The following is a 19237-nucleotide window of genomic DNA, read 5'->3' on the forward strand; positions in this document are numbered from 1 at the left end:
TCCTCATGAGTGACAGGCACTCAAGCAAAGACTTGAAGGAGGGGGAGCACGCAGATATCTGGGGGAGGGCCTCAGTGGAGGCCGGAGCCGAGAGCCTGCCTGGAAAGCTGGAGGAACCAGAGGAGCTGGGGTGGGGCCGGGAGGCAGGCGACCAAGTCAGGAAGGACCTTGAGGGTTTGAGCAGAGGAGCGACATGACCTGTTACACTGAAAAGGATCCCTTTGCCTGTAAGCACAAGGGTGGAGGCCGGGAGGCCAGGGAGGAGGCGCCGCAGTAAGCCGGGACATCCTGCCGGTTCAAAGCCAGCTCTGCCACTGAGTGGCTGGACGAAGCACCCCACCTTCTCACCTGCCCTTTGATATTGGCCGAACCCAACAAGGAGCCAGAGGCCACGGGCACCTGGGTGACAAGAGGCTGGGGATCAGCCTCCTGAGCTCAGAGGGGGGAGGGGGGGCGGGAGCGGCACAGGGATAACCCCTCCCGCACGCCGCTGCAGGGCAGGTGCCTGTTGGCGGGTCGCCCTCCTCACACTGCCACGTATTTTCCCTTTAATTTGGCCAAAGGCAAGTAGGTGAGCTGCAGCGCATAAAGGTCATTGGGGTGTCCCCTCAGTGGGCCCTGCACCCCAGGGAACTTCTTCAGCTTCAGGAGCCGCCTCAGTGCAGCTGGAGGCTCTGTGAAGACGGGCACGTGAGCGGTCCCGGGATGGTGGTTTCCTTGCTTTGTAATGGGCCTGTGTCTCCCCAGGGAATGTTCCAGTCCGGCCTCGGCCCACCTGCTTCTCCGACTACCTCAGCACCTCCACCTGTGAGTGGAGGATGGGCGGCCCCACCAACTGCAGCTCCGAGCTCCGCCTGACCTACCAGCTGGTTTTTCTGAACGAGGAGTAAGCCTGTGCCGGGGGGCGAGGGGAGGCCGGGAGCTTGGCCTGAGTTCGCCTGGGCCCGGTGGTGCCCTGGAGCGCCGGGTGCTGAATGCGAATGCGGTTCCCTGCGGTTCTAGTACTGGTCCCGGGTGTCATGACGCTCCGAGCGCACGCACCCAGGCCTGTGGCATGTGGATGTGGGCGGAATATTGGACCAGGCAGTTCTCAGGCACTTAGTCTCAGGACTCTAGCATGCTCACAATTAGCGCGGACCCCAAAAGCGTTTGTGCAGGTAGCCTGTAGCGATCGCTCTGGACCCTGTGAGGAATGAAACCAGGACATTTAAATCACAACAGCACACAAGCCATCAGAGCAATGACCCCATAACAGGCCACATGATCTCTAGAAAACTCCTTGGTACGTATGAGAGAGAGTTAAGTGGCAGATAGTTTGACCCGGGCATGACCATTGTTAGGGCGCAGTGTCAGTGTGAAGTTCAGCATGGAACGTGGGGTGCATGTTCCCGTGATTTACTGGGACAGTCCATGTACATGACAGTCCGTGTACACGGGGTGCTGTCACAGGGGTGCCCAGGACACGATCAGGTACACAGGCACGCAGTCAGGCCCCATGGCGTAGCAGAATGTGGGTGCGTGACAGAGGTGGTGCTCCACGATGCACTCAGGTAGGTGCCCTGTGCTCCCGTGTGCGGCACACGGGCCTAGACCGGAGATGGAACCCTGGCCCCTGAGCCGCACTGGGCCACCACCTGTTTTGTAAATCAGGTGTTGGCACATGGCCATGCCCATTTGCTCATGTGTTGTCTATGGCTGCTTCTGTGCTTGGTCAGCTGGGTGTGTAGTGGGGACAGAAATGGTCCGGCTCTCAGAGTCTGGCCCTTGACGGAAAACGTTTGCCGCCCTCTGGATGAGACACGGGTTGGCTGTTTGGGGCGGCACATCAGGATGACGTGTGGAGGCAGGGCGTGTGCCGCAGTGCCCTGCCCGGGAGAGGCTGGGCCCCGAGGTATGCTAGCACACACACACGCTGTTACAGATTCTTCAATGCCGTGGTTCTTCCCTGTCACTGGCCTTCAGGGATGAGCTGAGTCCTGGGACCGAGGCCGCAGCCAGGGGTGTGGTGTGGTGAGGGGCTGTGGCAGCAGGGACGGCAGTCCTAGCCCACTGTCCCACCACACACGCTGGCTGCTCTGCTTCCCAGTCCCCTGACCTGGTCCTTGAGGCAGGGGACCAGGAACTAGAAGAGCATGTGGTTCCTTAAGGTGTGTACGGGGGACACCCATATGTGCATGACCAGCCTGACACAGCCCGTGTCCGCAGAAGCCACACGTGTGTCCCTGCGAACAGAGAAAGCACCGTGTGCCTGTGCGACATGCTGATGGACAACGTGGTCAGTGGGGACACCTTCCAGCTGGACCTGTGGGCTGGGAAGCAGCGGCTGTGGAGTGGCTCCTTCACGCCCAGCGAGCATGGTGAGCGGGACAGGGCGGGGCGGGGCGGGTGCTCTAAGCCCCGGCCCTGGGGTGGGCCAGGCAGGCTCCATCTGGGGGAGGGGCCCAAGCAGGCTTTCCTTAAACTCGATGGGGTTCTTGCCCTGTCTGGGCCTTAGTCCTCCCATCTTTGAAATGGGGTTGGGCTCAGCAGCACCAGGCCCCTTCAGCTCAGACATCTCAACCCCCTGAATGTGAGCGCCCTGACTGGGTGTTGAGCAGGCTGCTTGGTGGAAGGCGTGCTTGCTGCAGACCAGAAACTGAGCTGGGAACCGTCCTCCACCTCCCTCGACGACTGCTCAGCTGCTGCTGCTTCACACAGTCCGGACCAAGCATGTCAAACTCGCAGCCCACGGGCTGCATGCCTCGTTTACTTGGCCCGTGTTAGCCTTTGAGTTTGACATGCTTAGTCTAGACTCTAGACCATGGAAGGCTGACCTTATCCTGCTGCCCGGAGTCCCTGCAGGCATTCCCCAGGAGCTGGCTGGGGGGTAGTGACAGGAGTTTCAAACACCATTTATTGCTGTGTGACCTTAGGCAAGTCACATTACCTCTCTGAGCCTCAGTTTCCAAAAGAGAGTTCCTATCCCCATTTTGCAACGTTATAAACTGTAGTACAGAGAAGGCAAGTTACCTGCCTAAGGTCACACAGTATAGAGCAGGCAAGTAACCCACCTAAGGTCACACAGTACTGAGCAGGAGAGGCAGTCTCTCGCAGCCTCCACCACTCCATCAGCAGTTCCTGCTCACCCGCTGGTGGTAAATTGACACATGAACAAACCCGTGAGTTAACATAATTCTCACATGCGTATGGTTACATTAATGCATATTATATACTTGTGATCTCACTGATACGATTGCTTAAAAAGAGAATAAGTTTAAACACATGAATCAAAAAAAAGAAAAATACATAGTACATAATATAGCTCACAGATGTGGCTAAAAGTGTGAAGGACAAAGTGCAAACGCCGAAGTTTGGGTTATGTGGCGTACACGTGTTGGGTTCCCTGTGGCTCCAGGGAGAAGTGGAGCAATGCTAGAGTGCGTGCTAGGATTATAACTGTTATGACTGAATCTACGTGGTGCCTACAAATGTATGCGGAGGTGGTAGTGACTAAAAACCTCAATGGCCCGGGTTCCGAGGGCCCACAAGCCCTCACCAGGCCCTGCTTCTCCCCAGTGAAACCCAGGGCCCCCGGAAACCTCACGGTTAACACCACGGACTCCCACATGTGGCAGCTGACCTGGAGCAACCCGTACCCACCTGAGAGTCTCCTGGACTCTGAACTCGTCTACCTGGTCAACATTTCAAATGAAGACGACCCCACGGAGGTGAGTGGCCACGTGGGGGTTCTGCACCAGCTCCTGGGACTGAGGGAGTGGAGACCCCGCCCCAGGGTGGGAGACAGAGAGGAGCCCGGCTGACCGCAGCCAGGGACCTAGAGTCCCGGCTTCTGTCCCTCCACCCCTGGCCTGGCGCCAGGTGTGCAGAGAAGGGACGTGATTTGTGGGCCCTGCTCCTCCCTGTAAAGGAGGCTCTGGGCACAGCTGTGTGTCCCAGGGGCCGGAGGGGCACTGAGATTTCGGGAACCCTCTCAAATGACCAAGTCCCACCGTGACACCCTCACTCATCTCCCCCTGACGCTGACTGGTCAAGGCAGGCGTGGCCAGGGCTGCGGAGTCGCCTGAGGCTCACAGGGAAGGATGGCTCCCAGGCTCCGTGTGCCGTGGGCTGTTGGGCCGAGAGCCTCAGGTCCTTGCGGGCCCTTAGCTGGAGGCCACCCTCCGTTCTTCCCTCGTGGCCTTCTCCCAGCCAGCCAGGGGAGAGAGGGCGTCCTGGGGAGTCGGAATGACAGTCTCCCATGACGTCATCACACGCGTGCGGTCCCACACACCATTACCTTTGTATGTCCTGTCGGTGAGAAACAAGTCACAGCCCTGCCCACACTCAAGAGGAGGGACCGCACAAGGGCAAGATACAAGGGGGGATCCTGGGGCCCTCAGTTTGTCAGACACCATTTTTTTTTTAACACAACAGGCAGCAGACAACACATACTAATCGTACTAATCGTCATCTTACCTTGTCTACTCAGCTACAGTCCTGGAAGTCTTCCCAGTGGGGTCCGGGTGGGCGGGGCTGAGATTCGGGGCCCTGCGCCTGGGCTGGGTGGGCGGGGTCGGGGCCATGTGCCTGGGCCGGGTGGGCGGGGCTGAGATTGGGGCCCTGTGCCTGGGCTGGATGTGAGGCTCTAGTCTAGAGAGCCCATGACGGAGCGAGGGGCACGGTGCCTCTGTCTGCGCTTCGGAAAGATCATCACGCTCCCTGTGTGCCAGGCTCTGTCCTAAGCGCTTCCCTGCATCAGCCCATTTAATCCTCGCAGCAACCCTGGGAGGCAGGCACTTTTATTATCCTCATTGCAGAAGAGGAACTGAGGTCCAGAGAGGTTCTGTCACTAACCTAAGGTCACACAGCCCGAAAGTGACAGTAGGGACCCTTGCCCTCAACTTACAGATGAGGAAACTAAAGCTCAGAAAGGTTCCGACTCGCCCCAGTCATGTCATAGGGCCGGTCAGTGGGGGTAGGGTGGGCCGGGTTCCTGACCCATCTCACTCGAGTCCGGTCACAGCCATGGAGGTGCCAAACTGCCTGCGTTGGAGGAATGACCAAACACCAGGCTGGCGGCTCTTACACTCCGTGGGGCCAGCCAAGGACAGCAGCCCGAGTGGGGGTGGTACGGCCCGCCCCCAGCTGAGCGGTAATGTCTTCCTTTCCTCCCCCAGTTCCTAGTCCGGAATGTGACCTACAAGGAGCCCACCCTCCGCTTCCCAGCCAGCACCCTGAAGCCGGGGGCCCGCTACCGCGCGCGGGTGCGAGCCTGGGCTCCGAGCTACAACAGCCTGTGGAGCGAGTGGAGCCCCCCTGTCAAGTGGCTTCACGGTGAGTATCCGTGGAGAGTGCTGAGCAGTGAGAATCCTCCCCACTTCACGCTGTGCCCAGACACTGGCCCTGGCCGAGCATCCGGGTTTCCGTCCTAGGACGCCTCCACGGCAGGTAACAGAGGAACGGCTGACAGGGCGCACTGCCCCGGCGGGCAGGCGAGGCTGCAGGGACAGGTGCCCAGGAGGTCCGAGCTTTCCCCTGTGGAAATGTGCTTCCATTTGTGTAACAGCCCCGCTGAACTGTGCTGGTCTGAGGGTGGTCTTCCTCCCGTGGCTCCATCTCTCTCTAGGACAGAGATGATTACCCTTGTGTGTCATGGACCCTTGGGCAGTCAGGGAGGCCTGAGGACCCATTCAGAATAACGTTTTTAAAGGCATAAACAAAGTACTAGGGTTAATTTTAGACAATTTTAGACAATTATAAAAAATATCTTAAATATGTTTGTGATCTAGGAATATATGCTTCTCTGTTAACACAGAAACAGGAGCGAGGGCAGTTGTCATAAATACTGTCACTGGAAGGCGGGTGAGATAAGGGACGTTTTGTGATCTGGCAGCTGCAATGTGGTAGGAGAACAGCTGTGATGTCTGTTGGCAGCCGAGCGACTGCTGATGCTCTCGTCGTGGTTTGCTCCCTCCATTCCTAACGGGAGGAAATGCGAGGTGTCAGAAGTGAGTGAAAATAAAGATGTCATTTCTTTCCCATCCAGTTCCCAGACCTCTGAATTCTGTCTGCAACCTTGTCGGAGGTCTGTGGACCCCAAGTTAAGGATCTCTAAGGGCCCTGCCATTGTCTGCATCCAACCAAAAGGGGAAGGAGAGCAGGGAGACCACACCTGCTTCTTAAAAGCCTTAGCCTGGAAGTGACACATCACTCCCTCTCAAGTTCTATTGGTGAAACTGGCCACTTGGCCACACATAGCTGCAAGGGATTCTGGGAAATGTAGTCCTTCGCTTGTAGCTGCATCCCCAAAACAACTCTTTGCAACTTTATCACATGGCTTTTGTAATAGAAATGTTGAATTATCTCACATTTCCAGGTTCATGCAGCAGCTCAGTGATGTCACCCCAGAGTCTTGCCTTCTTTTCCTCTGACATCCTTAGCATGGCAGTATTTTATCTTTAGATTTGCCACCTCATGGCCCCAAGTTGGCTGCTGTACACAGCCTCAGACCCCAAGGACCAAAGGGAATGAAAGGTTCTGTCACTAACAGAAAGCAAAAAATCTTCCCAGAGCTTCCCTAGCAGACTTCCCCTTGCATCTCATTGGCCAGGACTGTCACATGGCCTCTCTCAACTGCAGTGAATGCTGGGAACTCAAATGTCTGGAAAGGAGACTAGGATCATCGTGATTGGCCTGAACCTCAGGGTGGGCACATTGCCTCTAGGCAAAGAGGGGAAGACAGGGGAGGGAGGCTGCCTTAGGCATTGTCTGCACTGTGGAGAGGAGGGGGGCGGTTAACATTCACTTAAAGAAGGATTCTTCAAAGTGCTGGGTACAGTGGGGCTTGGCAGGTACTCCAACCCCACCCACCACACATCCCTCTCACATCGCTCACCCGTTCTGTGGGTGTCTCCTCCCCACCTGTCTCCACCTGGGCTGTGAGCTCTGTGGGTTGAATTGATTTGATTCTAACATTGGCCTGGGGAGGGGAGGGGAGGGGAGGGAAGGGAAGGGAAGGGAAGAGAAGGGAAGGGAAGAGAAGGGTAACGGCTTGCATGGAACATGTACAGTGTGCTGGACACATTCATTATTTCCACATCTATTTATTGAGCTCCTACTATGCGTGGCCCCATGCTAGACACTGGGAAATCAATGGTGAACAAAACAGACAAAAATCCTTGCCTTCTGGAACCGGCACTCGGGGGAGGGGAACAGAAAATAAACATACAGAAAAGAGGAAATCAAATCAACCCAGACCCAGGCGGCAGTGGGTCTGGAAGACAGTAAAGCAGGAAAAGAGGACGGAGTGATGAGAGGGGCAATGGTAGAGAGGGTGTGGGGGGAGTTTTTGGAGCTGGCGAGGGTGAGGTGAAGGAGGAGAGGAGCCCGCTGTGCGAAGGTGATAGCAGCGATGGGCGAGCAGGCCCTGTTCTGAGTGCCGTGGGTAGTAAATCGCGTGACCCTCACAACTCCCCGTGAGATGAGTACTATTGTTAACCCCATTGTACCGGTGAGGAATCCGAGGACCGAGAGTGTGAGGGACGTGTCCTGGGTAACCAGTGAGGATACGACAGAGCCAGGCTTTGAACTCAGGTCGTCCAGGGCCAGAGTCATTGCCCTTGACCTCTGTGCTTCAGGAAAGAGCAGCAAGTTCAAGACCCTGAGCTGGCACTGAGCGTGGAGGAGCAGGGGGCAGCAAGGGGGCCGGTGTGGCAAGGGCTCAGGGTGCAAGGGGAGGGCAGCAGGGGCTGAGGCGGGAGGGCTTGGGGTGGCCCGATCATGCGGGATCCGGGAGCCACTGTCCTGAGGCCCCGGTCTCCAGCCCGGGAAATGGAGACCCGGCTGTACTTAGCACGACGCGGGCTCACGGTTCCCTCCCACTTCCAGACTACGAGCGGCCCTGGGAGCAGCACCTCCCGCTTGCCGTCGGCATCTCCTCCATCGTCATCATGGTCGTCTGCCTGTCCTGCTACTTCAGCATCCTCAAGTGAGCCTGGGCCAGCCCCCGGGGTGGGGAGTGGGCAGGAGTCCCTCCTCATCGGTCAGCTGGCAGTCCTCGTTCAACCATAAGTGTTTATTGAGCGGCTACTGTGTGCGAGGCACTGAGGCAACAGCTGAAACAAAACCCACAGGACTCTGTGCTCCTGTGGGAGACCGATGTCAGGTCTACAGACAGCCACGGCGTCTCCCACAGCAACCCAAGCGCTGAAGGAAATAAACCGGGCGCAGGGCACAGATGTCCGGGCGCTGTGGGTGTGTGGGGGTGGAGGGGGGGGGTAGGGGATATTTGAGCTGAGGCCTGCCTGGGGGAAGGAGCTGGCCAGGGTGGGGCTGGGAGGGGCCTATGCTTGGGAAAGGGCGGTGGATCATGCCCGGGGTGTGGTCCAGACAGTTGGGGGCAGGTGACAACAGACCAAGGAATTCTAGCCGATTGCCCTGACAGTCGGGAGACCTGGGCTCGGGTCTGGCCCTGGCGCTGGTAGCTGTGTGACTGGCTCCTCCTTTGGAGGCTGAGAGAGAGCAAGAACACATTTCCTCAGTCCTAAGAGTCTAAGAGAGTCTTGGATCACAGTGTGTTGTTAGGTAGAAGGAGAGGAGCCTGGTTTTCAGAAAACAGGGTGTCTCAGAGCCTCAGTCCTCCCATCTCTGAAATGGGACTAGTGAGTCCTCCCTCACTATGTGAGGATTAGTGATGGCCGAGGATGGACTGAGCGAGTGTCCCGCACTCCGCTGGGCACACAGTAAGTGTGCAGGGGTTGCAAGCTTTCCTCTCCGTGTCTTGTCACTGACACCTCCTAGCCACTGTGGGCTGGTCTTTTCCCCTTCTCTGAGCCTCAGTTTCCCCATCGCCTGTCCTCCCAGCCCCACTCACTGTCCAGCACTCCAGCCTTCTTGCTGTTCTTTGAACGCACCAAGCAAGTTCCCGCCAAAGCTTTGCACTCGCTGTGCCCCTACCTGGAAAGCCCTTTCCCCTGGCATCGCCATGACTCGCTCCTCTTCCACTTTCAGTTGCCACTCAGAGGCCACCTCCTCAGGGAGGCCTTCCTGGATCACACCCTCCATGCCTCTCTATTCCTTTATCTTCTTCGTTTTCACTCATGGCACTGGATGCCATAATTAATGTCCTGTAGTTATTTCTGTCTGTCTCCTCTTCTAGAAGGTCAGCTACGTGAGGGCGGGGCTTTTGTCTGTCTTGTTCATTGTTGTGTCCCCGAGGCCTGGCACAGTGAGTGGTACATAGTAGGTGCTCAGTACGGCACGGTGACTGACTGAGTGGAGTCAGCGGAGGCTGATCCAGGGCAATCTGAGGACCTTCCTCAGAGCTGACACTCCATGGCTCCAGGCCGACCAGGGGAGGGAAGGAAGCTATTTCTCCCAGGGTCTCCTCGGCTTCTCAGGCCTCCCCTGGCCTGGCTCTCAGTGCTCCGTGGGGGACTGCTGATGGGCACACCCCGGATTCTCTGCAGCTGGAGTCCCTCCTGCTTCCCTGGGCTTGTTCCCACTGAGGACAGAGGCGGCGAGTCGGGAGCTCCGTTCTGGGTAGCAAAATGCTGGGGCACGAACCGGCTCCTCTGAGGCCAGCTGTCCCTTCAGCCCTGTGAGCCTCAGTCTGCTCATCTGTGAATGGGGTTGGCAGTAGGACCTGTCCCCTGGGCTTAGGGTGAGACCTCCAAAACCAATCAACATGGCCTGACCCCTAGGAAGAACTGGCGATGTGATCATTTTTATGGGAGGAGAGACCAACGCGTTTCCCTTTTCTTTTTCAGGATTAAGAAAGAATGGTGGGACCAAATCCCCAATCCGGCCCGAAGCCCCCTCGTGGCGGTTGTCATCCGGGAGGCTCAGGTAGGAGAGTGGCTGGGCCGATGCTGTGGACTGCTCCCAGCGGGAACTAGGATTCAGGCGTCTGGGATGTTAGATACTCACTGGCTTTGGATTTGCACCTGAGCCGTCAGGAAGGTCCCAGCGCAGGTTGCTTCTGCAGCCCAGTGTGGTCATCGGGGGCCCACAGGCTGCCCCACCCCCGCCTCGGCCTTCAGAGCCACTTTTCAGCCTTGGGTGGGTTCCCTCCCTTGGGAGGAGATGGCCCCTGCGGTCACCTGCCTGTCGTCCCCTGGGGAGGAGCCTGCACCCGGGCAGGAGGCCAAGAGGCCAGGGAGAGGGGACTCCGCTCCTGTGTGTTCCTCTTACGGGCAGGAAGCTGCCGCCAAAGTGACAGCCAATCCCCTCATTTCTCATTGGCCTGAGTTGCATCACATGCTCGTTCCTAACCATTCACCTGCAAGGAGCGGGAATACCGTGAGGCCAGCCAGGCGGCCAGCCCTGAGCGGCGGCCACGTGTGGTTTGCCTGAGCTCATCGGGGCTCTCTCGGAGGGAGGGGCGGGTGCCGGTCCTGCAGGTCTCCAGCGACCCTCTGGCAGGCTCTGGAGTCGGTGGTGCTGACTGTGAACCCTGGCTCTGCCACTCACCGGCAGAGTGGGCTGGGTTTGAGCGAGTGGCTTAACTTCTCGGAGCCTCGGTTTCCTCGTGTGGGGTGTGCAGTGTTCATATAACGGTTGGAATTCACCGAGACGGTGCATGTGAAGTGTGTGTCACCGGGCCCTGCACAGAGTCAGCGTCGTCCACGTGTCAGTCAGCGTTTGCTGTGCAGCACATTATCCCGAAACTTGGTTGAAATGAGCCCAATCCGTAGCCCTTGCTTCTGCAGGTCGCTCAGCAGTGGGGTCGGGAGGGGGGCCTGGGCCGGGCAGGGCAGCTCCCTGGGCGGGCTCGTCCCCAGCGGCCTCACGCTCCGGTCCGGCGGTTGTCTGGCTCTTGCCTGGGCCGCGGAGTGACTGAGCCGTGTGTCACCCTCCCGCAGGCTGGCCCGTGGGCACAGGGTCACATGCCACCTTCTGTTGCCCAAAGCAAGTCACAGGGCCAGGCCAGGCAGCAGGGGAGCTGCCGACCACAGTGGCCATTTTTGCCTTCAGCCACAGCAACTTAACATTAGGGCGGCCTCACTCCCTCCCAGGGACTGAGGCTCCGGGAGCTGCTGTGGCCTGGTCTGACCTCCGGCCCAGGCGACGGCAGGGCCTGCAGTCCTCCCACGGCGAACGCGGAGGCCAGGCTGGCGGGAGGCCTCTCCGCTCTGCTCATTGGCTGTCTCGGTGTTTCAGGTGCCACCGTGGGGGAAGACCACTGGGGGCCAGGAACCAGCCAAGTGCCCGTACGTATAGGAACTTCGGTCAGAGCCCGTGTGGATTGGGAAGGGGGTGGAATTGGCGCAGTGGGCCCCATCTTGAGAGCGGGGTCCCTCATCCCTCCATGTCTGCCTTCTCTTCCTTGGCATTCAGCACTGTTCCTTTGAAGGGTGCAGGGGGAGGAGTGGTCTGGGAAGGTGGCTGCTGGCGGGGCCCCTGAATTTCCCTGGGTGGGTCAGGCAGGTGCTGAGCCCCCTTGGGGGTGCACTCTGGCCTGAGCCAGGCTGTAGAGTCAAGTGCCCGGGCAGTGGTGCCCGTTGTAAAGTGCTGACATAACTGCATACTGGTTGGCAAACACCACTATCCTACACCCTGAGGATGCCACCAGCACATTACCCTCCTTAGCGCTGCCCCCAGGGCCTCTGGGCCTCCCACGGAGCAGTAGCTAAAGTTTAGACCTGGCACCGCAGGGGACTCAGGACGCGGGGAGCCCTGGACCCGGCAGCCGTCCTAAGTGGGCATCCCCTATGCTGCGTGTTGATGTGTGTTTTAAGTCCCGTCATCCCTGACAAAGACTGATTTATTCAGTAGTCGGAGCTTGTAGTGGGTCCAGGTTATGTGCTGAGCTCCAGGCATCCCGAAGGCAGCAGGGCCCTGCCTTCCAGGAGCTCCCGGGGCAGGATGGGGTAGACGGAGAGGCAGTGGTTGTAAAGCCAGGAGGCCCGTCTGGGTTTTGAGGGATGAATAGGAGTTTTTCAAGTGGAGACATTGACCTGACCAAACTGCTTTTGCAGATACTGGAAGACTTGTCTGACTAAGCTCCTGCCCTGTTTACTGGAGCCTGGCGTGGAAAGGGGTGACAGTTCCTCCAAGGCGGCCAGGAGCGGGCCTGCCCAGGGCCCTGGACAACCAGCACGGCGCCCCGTGGAGGTCAGCAGCGTGGTCCTCTGGCCGGAGAGCATCAGCGTGGTGACGTGCGTGGAGCTGCTAGAGGCCCCGGTGGAGAGTGAGGAGGAGGAGCAGGAGGAGGAAGATGGAGGGAGCTCCTGCCCCTCGCCGGAGAGCAGCGGGGCCGGCTTCCAGGAGAGCAGGGCGGGCATCGCGGCCCGGCTGACGGAGAGCCTGCTCCTGGACCTCCTCGGGGGCGCGGACGGGGGCTTCTGCCCGCCGGGCTCGGGGCAGTCCTGCCTTCTTCCTCCCTCAGCAGGTGCGAGTGCTCAGAAGCCTTGGGCTGAGTTGCCAGGGGAGGCGCCTCAGGAGGCCTCACTTCAGGGCAGGGAGCAGCCTTCTGACCCAGAGCGCCCCCCGGCCACTCGGACGCAGAGCCCCGCCGGCCTGGCTGTCGCAGAGCTGCCCGCCACCGTTATCACCGACAACCCCTCATACCGCAGCTTCAGCAGCTTGCTGCGCCCGCCCTCGGGTCCTGGAGAGCTCGACTCAGACCCGCAGCTGGCCGAATACCAGGGAGACAGGGACCCCAACGTCCTCTCTGCTCCCCGGCCCTCTGGGCCACCCGCTGCGCTCCAGCCTGAGCCAGAAACCTGGGAGCAGGGCCTCCGGCAGTGCGTCCTCCAGCACCGGGCGGCCGCCCCCCCCTCGGCCCCCGGGGGCTACCGGCAGTTCGCGCAGGCGGTGAGGCAGGGCTGCGCCCAGGGCGGCGAGGCGGGCGGCCCGTCCGGAGAAGCCGGCTACAAGGCCTTCTCCAGCCTGCTGGCCAGCGGAGCCGTGTGCCCAGGGCCACCTGGGGCTGAGGCCGGCAGTGGGGAGGGGTGCTACAGGCCCCTCCAGGGCCTCACTTCCGGCAGCCCTGGGGTTCCTGCCCCGGCCCCCCTGTTCACCTTCGGGCTGGACATGGGGCCACCTCCCAGCCCTCAGAACTCGCTCCTCATTGGCTCCCCGGAGTGCCCCGGTCTGGAGCCAGTGGCACAGGGCAAGGACAGCCAGAAGCGCCCGCTCGCCCTGGAGCAGGCCCCGGCCCCCCGCGGGGACGACCTGGGCAGCGGCTTCGTCTACTCAGCCCTCACCTGCCACCTGTGCGGCCACCTGAAGCAGTGTCACGGCCAGGAGGAGCGGGGCGAGGCCCACGGCGTGGCCCCCCGCTGCTGTGGCTGCCGCTGTGGAGACAGCTCCGAGCCCCTGGGGAGCCCCCTGCCAGGCGGGGTTCTGCTGGAGGCCAGCCTCCCTCCGGCCTCCCTGGCACCCCTGGGTGTCTCTGAGGAGGGCAAGGCCCCCCTGTTCTTCCAGCCTGGCCCCAGCAACGCTCAGAGCTCAAGCCAGACCCCCCAAATGGTGGCCATGCTTTCCACGGGGCCCACAGGCATGAGTGCGTCCTAGATGTGCGCCCTCGTTGCTGTGCACGCCTCAGCCCTGCCTGCGAACCCCCCCCACCCCGCCCCCCGGAGGGCAGCCAGGCTGGCGTGGCTGAGAGACTCGGAGAAGCCCGTGTGAAGTGAGGCTGTCTGACCCCGGGCTACGGAGGCCGGACCCTGTTCTCAACACGGACAGCTCAGCGCATGCCGCGGGCCGGGAGGCATAGGAGTGGGGCCCACAGAGCCACCTGCAGGGACCCGGGGGCTCCGGGCACCTTGGCTTGTGAACGAGCTCTTGGCCACCTGATCGGCCCACGCTTCTCCAGCCACTGCCCGTCACGCCGCCCAAGGCCTGTTTGTCCACCTGGTCACTCGGTTGCCCACGTCTTGCCCGGTCCCGGGCCTCGCTGCTGCCATGTCACTGGACTGGACGCTGAGCCTAGAAACTAACCAAGCAACGGGGAACGCATCGGGAGGCTTTGGGGGGCTGATGGGAAACCCGGTCCTGGAAGCGTGGTGATTAGCCCAGAGGTGCCATTCATTCAACAGCTTCATCAGGCCGACCCGGAGCAGGATCTGGGCAGTGGAGGGGGCTTAGTCAAGCGGGGGAAACAGAAGCACATGAAAAACGGTGATTACCACGCAGTGACAGTTTGCTGGGGACCCCTGGTAAGCGTGGGATCCCCGGAATAAACACACCCAGCTACCTTGGGGCCAGTCTGTGCCCTGCAGACACCGTGGCTGCAGCCACAGAGACCAGAGGGAGAGCTTCGCCCTGAGATCCGGCTGAGCTGGGCGTTCCAGACGCCGACACCAGGCACATTTCGCCTGCACACCGGCCCGGGCCTCACGCTGAGTAATGTGTGTTTGTGTGCGTCTCAAAGATTGTTTAAACCTAATATTTGTATTTGCTGAGGAGGCTGGAACAGGAGGGGGTGGAGTTTTATACAAGTAAAGGTTCTTTATCTTTTTTTATGAAACAAGCATGCTGCCATTGTGAGTACTTTATCTTTATTAACTCATTGACTCCACACAGGGACTCAAGTGCAATGAGTTGGTTTAGGAGGGGATCCCAGGAAGCCCCCCGTGGGGAGCGGGGCAGTGAGGCAGGGAAGGGCAGGAGGCAGTAGAGGGTGTGTTATCAAACAGCGCCAGCCGGGCGGCTGCTGCCTGATCCTGCCGGGAGCTTTGGAAAGCCATACACCGTGTATGCCTAGAGGTGTCCCTGCAAAGTGGGGGTGGGGGCTGGGGTGTTCATCCACCCACTCCCCTCTGTCTCTGGTGGAGGCCACTGGCAGGGGCACTGGCAGCAGCTCCACGCTTTGCCAAGGCACACAGCTCGTTGGTAGCAGGCCCATGGCTGACCCCAGGCATGTCTGTCACCCAGGCTCTCTGTAGGTGATGGTTCTGCACATCCAGGTAGGTGGCGTGATGGACTGGGCCTCCGACGGGCAGGCAGGGGATCGTAAGCTCCTAGGTCTGTTACTCTGTGTCTCTGTCACACTTTCAAATGAGAGGCTTGGCCGTTTGAGGTTCCTTCCTGCTCTGGCGTTCTACACAGTGCGCTAGAGGGGACGGGGCGCTCACTGCCTGACATGCAGCCTGATGTTGGTCCAAGTGTCTCCTTTGTTCTTTGTTTTTTTAAAGTGTCTCCTTTGTACTGAGCCCAAAACTATCGCTTTAGCTGCCAGAGCCACCCTACCCCCCACCCCCAGACACTCAGTTTACAAGTGGGGACACAGCTTCAGGGAGGAAAAGGGATTTGCTAAGGTCAACAGTGAATGGCAGAGCCTGAACTAGCCCTCTGGACTTTGCCTTCAGGAGCCTTCCTAACAAAACCTAAGAATTAAAAATAAAAATAGCTCTTTAGTGCCAAGCAGTATGCTAAGTGCTGTGTACCCACGGTGTCAGCTCTAGCAGGCAGGTCCGTTCATCCCAGTGTTACAGCTGAGGGAGCAGGCCCAGAGAGGCTGCGGTTTGGCCTAGGGTCACACAGCGAGGAGGCCTGGAGCCAGGTCTGACTGCAGAGCTCCAGCCCCATGGGATGCCGTCTCCTGTGCAGCACGGCGCCTATTCAGATGTCAGCTCTAACCCACTTTGTCTGAGCAGCGTCTCAGAAAACCCAATTTAAAAATTAAGCAGCAAACAGAGAAAATTCATTTGTGTGAGTGGTGGAGGGGCAGTTGGGTTGAAGCGCAACAGAATGGAGGCAGGATGTTCTCTCGGGGTTTTCTAAGAAGGAGACCCAGCTTGTCGGCTGAGGCTGATGTGACAGGAATAACTGGGGTTGGGGAGGCTGGGGGCTGCTGGTAAATGTGGGGTCCCCCGAATAAACACACCCAGCTACCTTGAGGCCAGTCTGTGCTCGCGGACACCGTGGCTGGCAGCCACAGAGACCAGAGGGAGAGCTTCACCCTGGGCTGGGGAATTAGATAGAGAGCCTCCCGTCTCTTCCCTGCCTTTACACCCGCCCTCCCAGGCTCACGGAAGCTGGAGAAAGGCCACTGTCCCTGCTTCCCAACCCCCTTCTCCAGCTTAACCCGGGGAGGAGGGAGCAGAGCAGAAAAGCAGGTCGCAGGAAAGCCCACGCCCCACCCATGTTTACTGAGCACCGACTACGCCAGGTACTGCGCTGGGTGCTGAGGAAACAGTGAGATGAGCTTGCTTCCCTCCTGGACCTTATAGTTCAGTCGGGGAGACGGACATGAAACAGACAAAAGGAAAAATTGCAAACACTGAGGGGTGCTGTGCACCCTGAGAAAGACACCTCCTAAGAAGGGCTCCTGGTGGCTAACTGGACTCAAATTTTAAAAATAACAGAACCTAGCAGCAATTTCCACACAGGGATCTCTCATGTAAACTCCAAGGAGAACCTGCATTGGACTGCCTGCCTGCACTGTGCTGCTGCCATCTGAGCCCTGGAATCCCATTTCAACCAACAGGACTGAGGTTTTCCCCACCCAGTTGGAGCTGGGCAGCTCCACACAGCTCTATCCTGGCCAATCAGGACAGTGCCTTTGGGGGCCGATCAAACTTTGAGTCCTCATTTGCATGAGGACAGACCAATCAGGCACTAGGGGCAGGGACTTCTGTCCTTACAAGCCAGCTCTGAGAAGGCACTTTCCCTTTCCACTGAGGACTGAGTCTCCCTGGCTGAGCTGAGACACTGAAGATGCCTCACTGGAGTGGAGAGGAGCAGACCAGTACAGGCCAGAGCAGACTGGAATCAAGTGGAGCCGACCAGCACAGCAGGGAGCAGAGCACAGCTGTCCAGCCAGAGAGGGGCCTGGCTCCGGGGCTGCCTCACAGTTACGCTGTTTCCACAGCCGTGCTGTGCCACAACTGAGCTGTTTGCACTGAATAAAGTCTCCTTCACCACACCCGAAACTGGGGGTTCCTGCTGCTGTTGAAGGGGTGCCAACAACCGTCAGTTGACAGTGCTCTGCAGAAAACAGGGTCTGAGACACGGGGAGCTAAAGGGAGGTCTTTAAGGAGGTGAGCTGAGTTGAGCCCTCAGTGACTAGAAGTCAGGATGGACTAGGTGAGGAGCAACCTGAGCAGAGCGTAGAGCAGGCACAAAGGCCCTGAGGCACCGGAGTTTGGCGTGTTCACGGAAAGACCAGCCACAGCAGTGAACCAGGGACAGTGCGGGGAGGAAGGTGGGTACAACGGGGGATGGAGTGAGGAATTTATGTTTGGCTTAAATGAACATTAGCCCCACCCCCTGAGAAACATGGCCCAATAGACGCACGTCTCTCTTTAATCTCCCCAGTCCCCAGTGTAACCCGCCCACAACCAGGAGCCAATGAGAGGACACGGAGCCCCTGGAAGTCCTCCAATAGGGCTCCCTCTCACCTTGCCGAAGTGGAGGACTAAGGTTCCCCCCACAGCAGCGCTGGCTACCGTCCTGTCCTCGTTGCTGGTATTCTCACGCAGGAATAAAGGCTCTCCCACCGGGAATGAGTGGATTTGCACAGAGGAGTGGCTGGCTGCCAGGGCCTTCCTTGGAATTTCTTTGACAAAAGACTTTTTTAAAACCCTTTAAAATTTGGTCCTTGGCCTCCCAAGCCCTGGTCTCCAAATGGCAGGACACCCCAAGGCTCTTTGGGGCGTAAAACCCTAGACCCCTTCGCTGCTTCCTAGGTCCCCTTTAATGGGATTCCCACTATATACACTTGTTCTCTACTCTATTACCCGAGTTATTTATTGAGTTGTATAAGAAATCCAGGTGAACTCCAGAACTACCTCGCAGGAGAAAAACGTATCTATCACGCTGGCATTAAGTTATATTTCACTTACTCGGTGTATGCCAAAATATAGAAAATTGGTAGAAGAGACAGTTTAAATGGGTTACCAAAAAGTCACTCAGAAATCAATCTCCCACTCATAGATTTATACTCAGAGGGAAAAATAGGCATTCAATTCTTGATGTACACCAGCCATTCATAAAAGTCTTCCATAGACAAGGGCCATCAATTTGCCCTCCGTCCAAGTGTAAGTCACTGCCGCACGGGGTAACACAGGCCTGCCTCCCATGGCCACGCGGCGGCGTGAGGGGGTTAATCCTGCCTGCGCCTTCGTCTTCTCACTTGTAAACAGAAAGGACAATAAAATCTGTGTCAGAGGGCTTTCCTGAAGATAATCTCCATATCATGGTCTTCACCATGTCTCGGATTTGCTCCAGCCTGGCTGGGGCCCAGGTGACAAGAATTAAAGGTACAAACAGCTGAGAAAGCTAGACTTCTCAGCCCTGGCCACTGCTCCAGGTTTCTCTGAACTTCCTGTGTGTCTCTGTGGGCTCCCACTTCCGCTGCCACTGCCATTGGTTAAGCCTGACAGGGGAGCCCCAGCTTCTGCCCACCCCCCACCCCCCGGTCCCCCACGCTCTCTGGCTTATGCCTACCCTTCCTGGGTCGGGACTGCCCCACACCAGGCCTGGGATTCACTCCTTCATTCGAATAGTACTCCCTGACAGGCAATTGTTAAACCAAAAATACATTTCTCAAGTTATGAGCATGGATCAAAGTTCTATTTTAAATTTACAGGAAGGAAGTCAGAAAAAAAAAGAGAACTCAGGTTCCATGAACGACCTTAGGAAGCGGTCTTATAGCCACAGTGCTGTCCCACAGAACTTCTTACGGTGGGGACGCTCACGGTCCGATTCGGAGGCCACCCGCCACGCGGGGCTAGTGGGCATTTGGAATGAGGCTGTGCGGCTGAGGACATGATTTTTAAATGTTATTAGACTAGCCGGTAAATGTAAACAGCCACCTGTGGCTGGTGAGTCCCGTATTGGACAGAGCAGGGCTAGCAGGTCATTTTAGTCCACGTACAACTCAGTTTTCTCAGCCTGGAGGGGGCGTACAGACCCAGAGAGACGGAGGGAGAGAGAAGAGGGACAGCCGACTGCACCAAAAGCGACTCGGGAGTCACGAGGGGGGCGGGGTCAGAGGATCGGGTGCGCCCAGCTCATGCCCGGCCCCCCCCCCCCCCCCCCCGCCTGCGCACCCCCCTCCGGCGGCAGAGCTGGAAGTAGGCGGAGGGTGTGGGCCGAGCGATGCTGGCTGCGGAGTTTCCCAGCGCCCCCTGGAGGCTGGACCGGAGGTGGAGCGGCCCAGGGGGGCTGGGCGTGGCGGGGGTAGGAGGGGCGGGGCCCTGAGGCTTAAGCTGACCTCGGGAGGCCTCCAGAGCCCTTGATTTCGGGGTCCCCAAGGCCCGACTCCGCACACCCTCAGCCTCGATTTTACAAAGATTTTTCCTGGGAG

General features: G+C 58.7%; 1 protein-coding gene across 3 annotated transcripts in view; it reads left to right on the forward strand.

Annotated features, from left to right (window-relative positions):
• The window catches only part of LOC307107591 (interleukin-4 receptor subunit alpha-like), a 34200-nt gene extending 19750 nt beyond the window's left edge, over nt 1-14450 (forward strand). For all 3 annotated transcript variants that reach the window (XM_079784929.1, XM_079784930.1, XM_079784931.1), the window contains exons 3-10: nt 748-886; nt 2206-2357; nt 3556-3707; nt 5157-5313; nt 7867-7966; nt 9747-9825; nt 11140-11189; nt 11958-14450. In XM_079784929.1, coding sequence (XP_079641055.1) covers nt 748-886; nt 2206-2357; nt 3556-3707; nt 5157-5313; nt 7867-7966; nt 9747-9825; nt 11140-11189; nt 11958-13497 — 2369 coding nt within the window. In that variant the 3' untranslated portion in view covers nt 13498-14450. The remainder of the gene's footprint in view (nt 1-747; nt 887-2205; nt 2358-3555; nt 3708-5156; nt 5314-7866; nt 7967-9746; nt 9826-11139; nt 11190-11957) is intronic.
• Nucleotides 14451-19237: the final 4787 nt, after the last annotated feature.

Source organism: Cnephaeus nilssonii, assembly GCF_951640355.1.
Source record: "Cnephaeus nilssonii genome assembly, chromosome: 2".
Lineage (NCBI taxonomy): Eukaryota > Metazoa > Chordata > Mammalia > Chiroptera > Vespertilionidae > Cnephaeus > Cnephaeus nilssonii.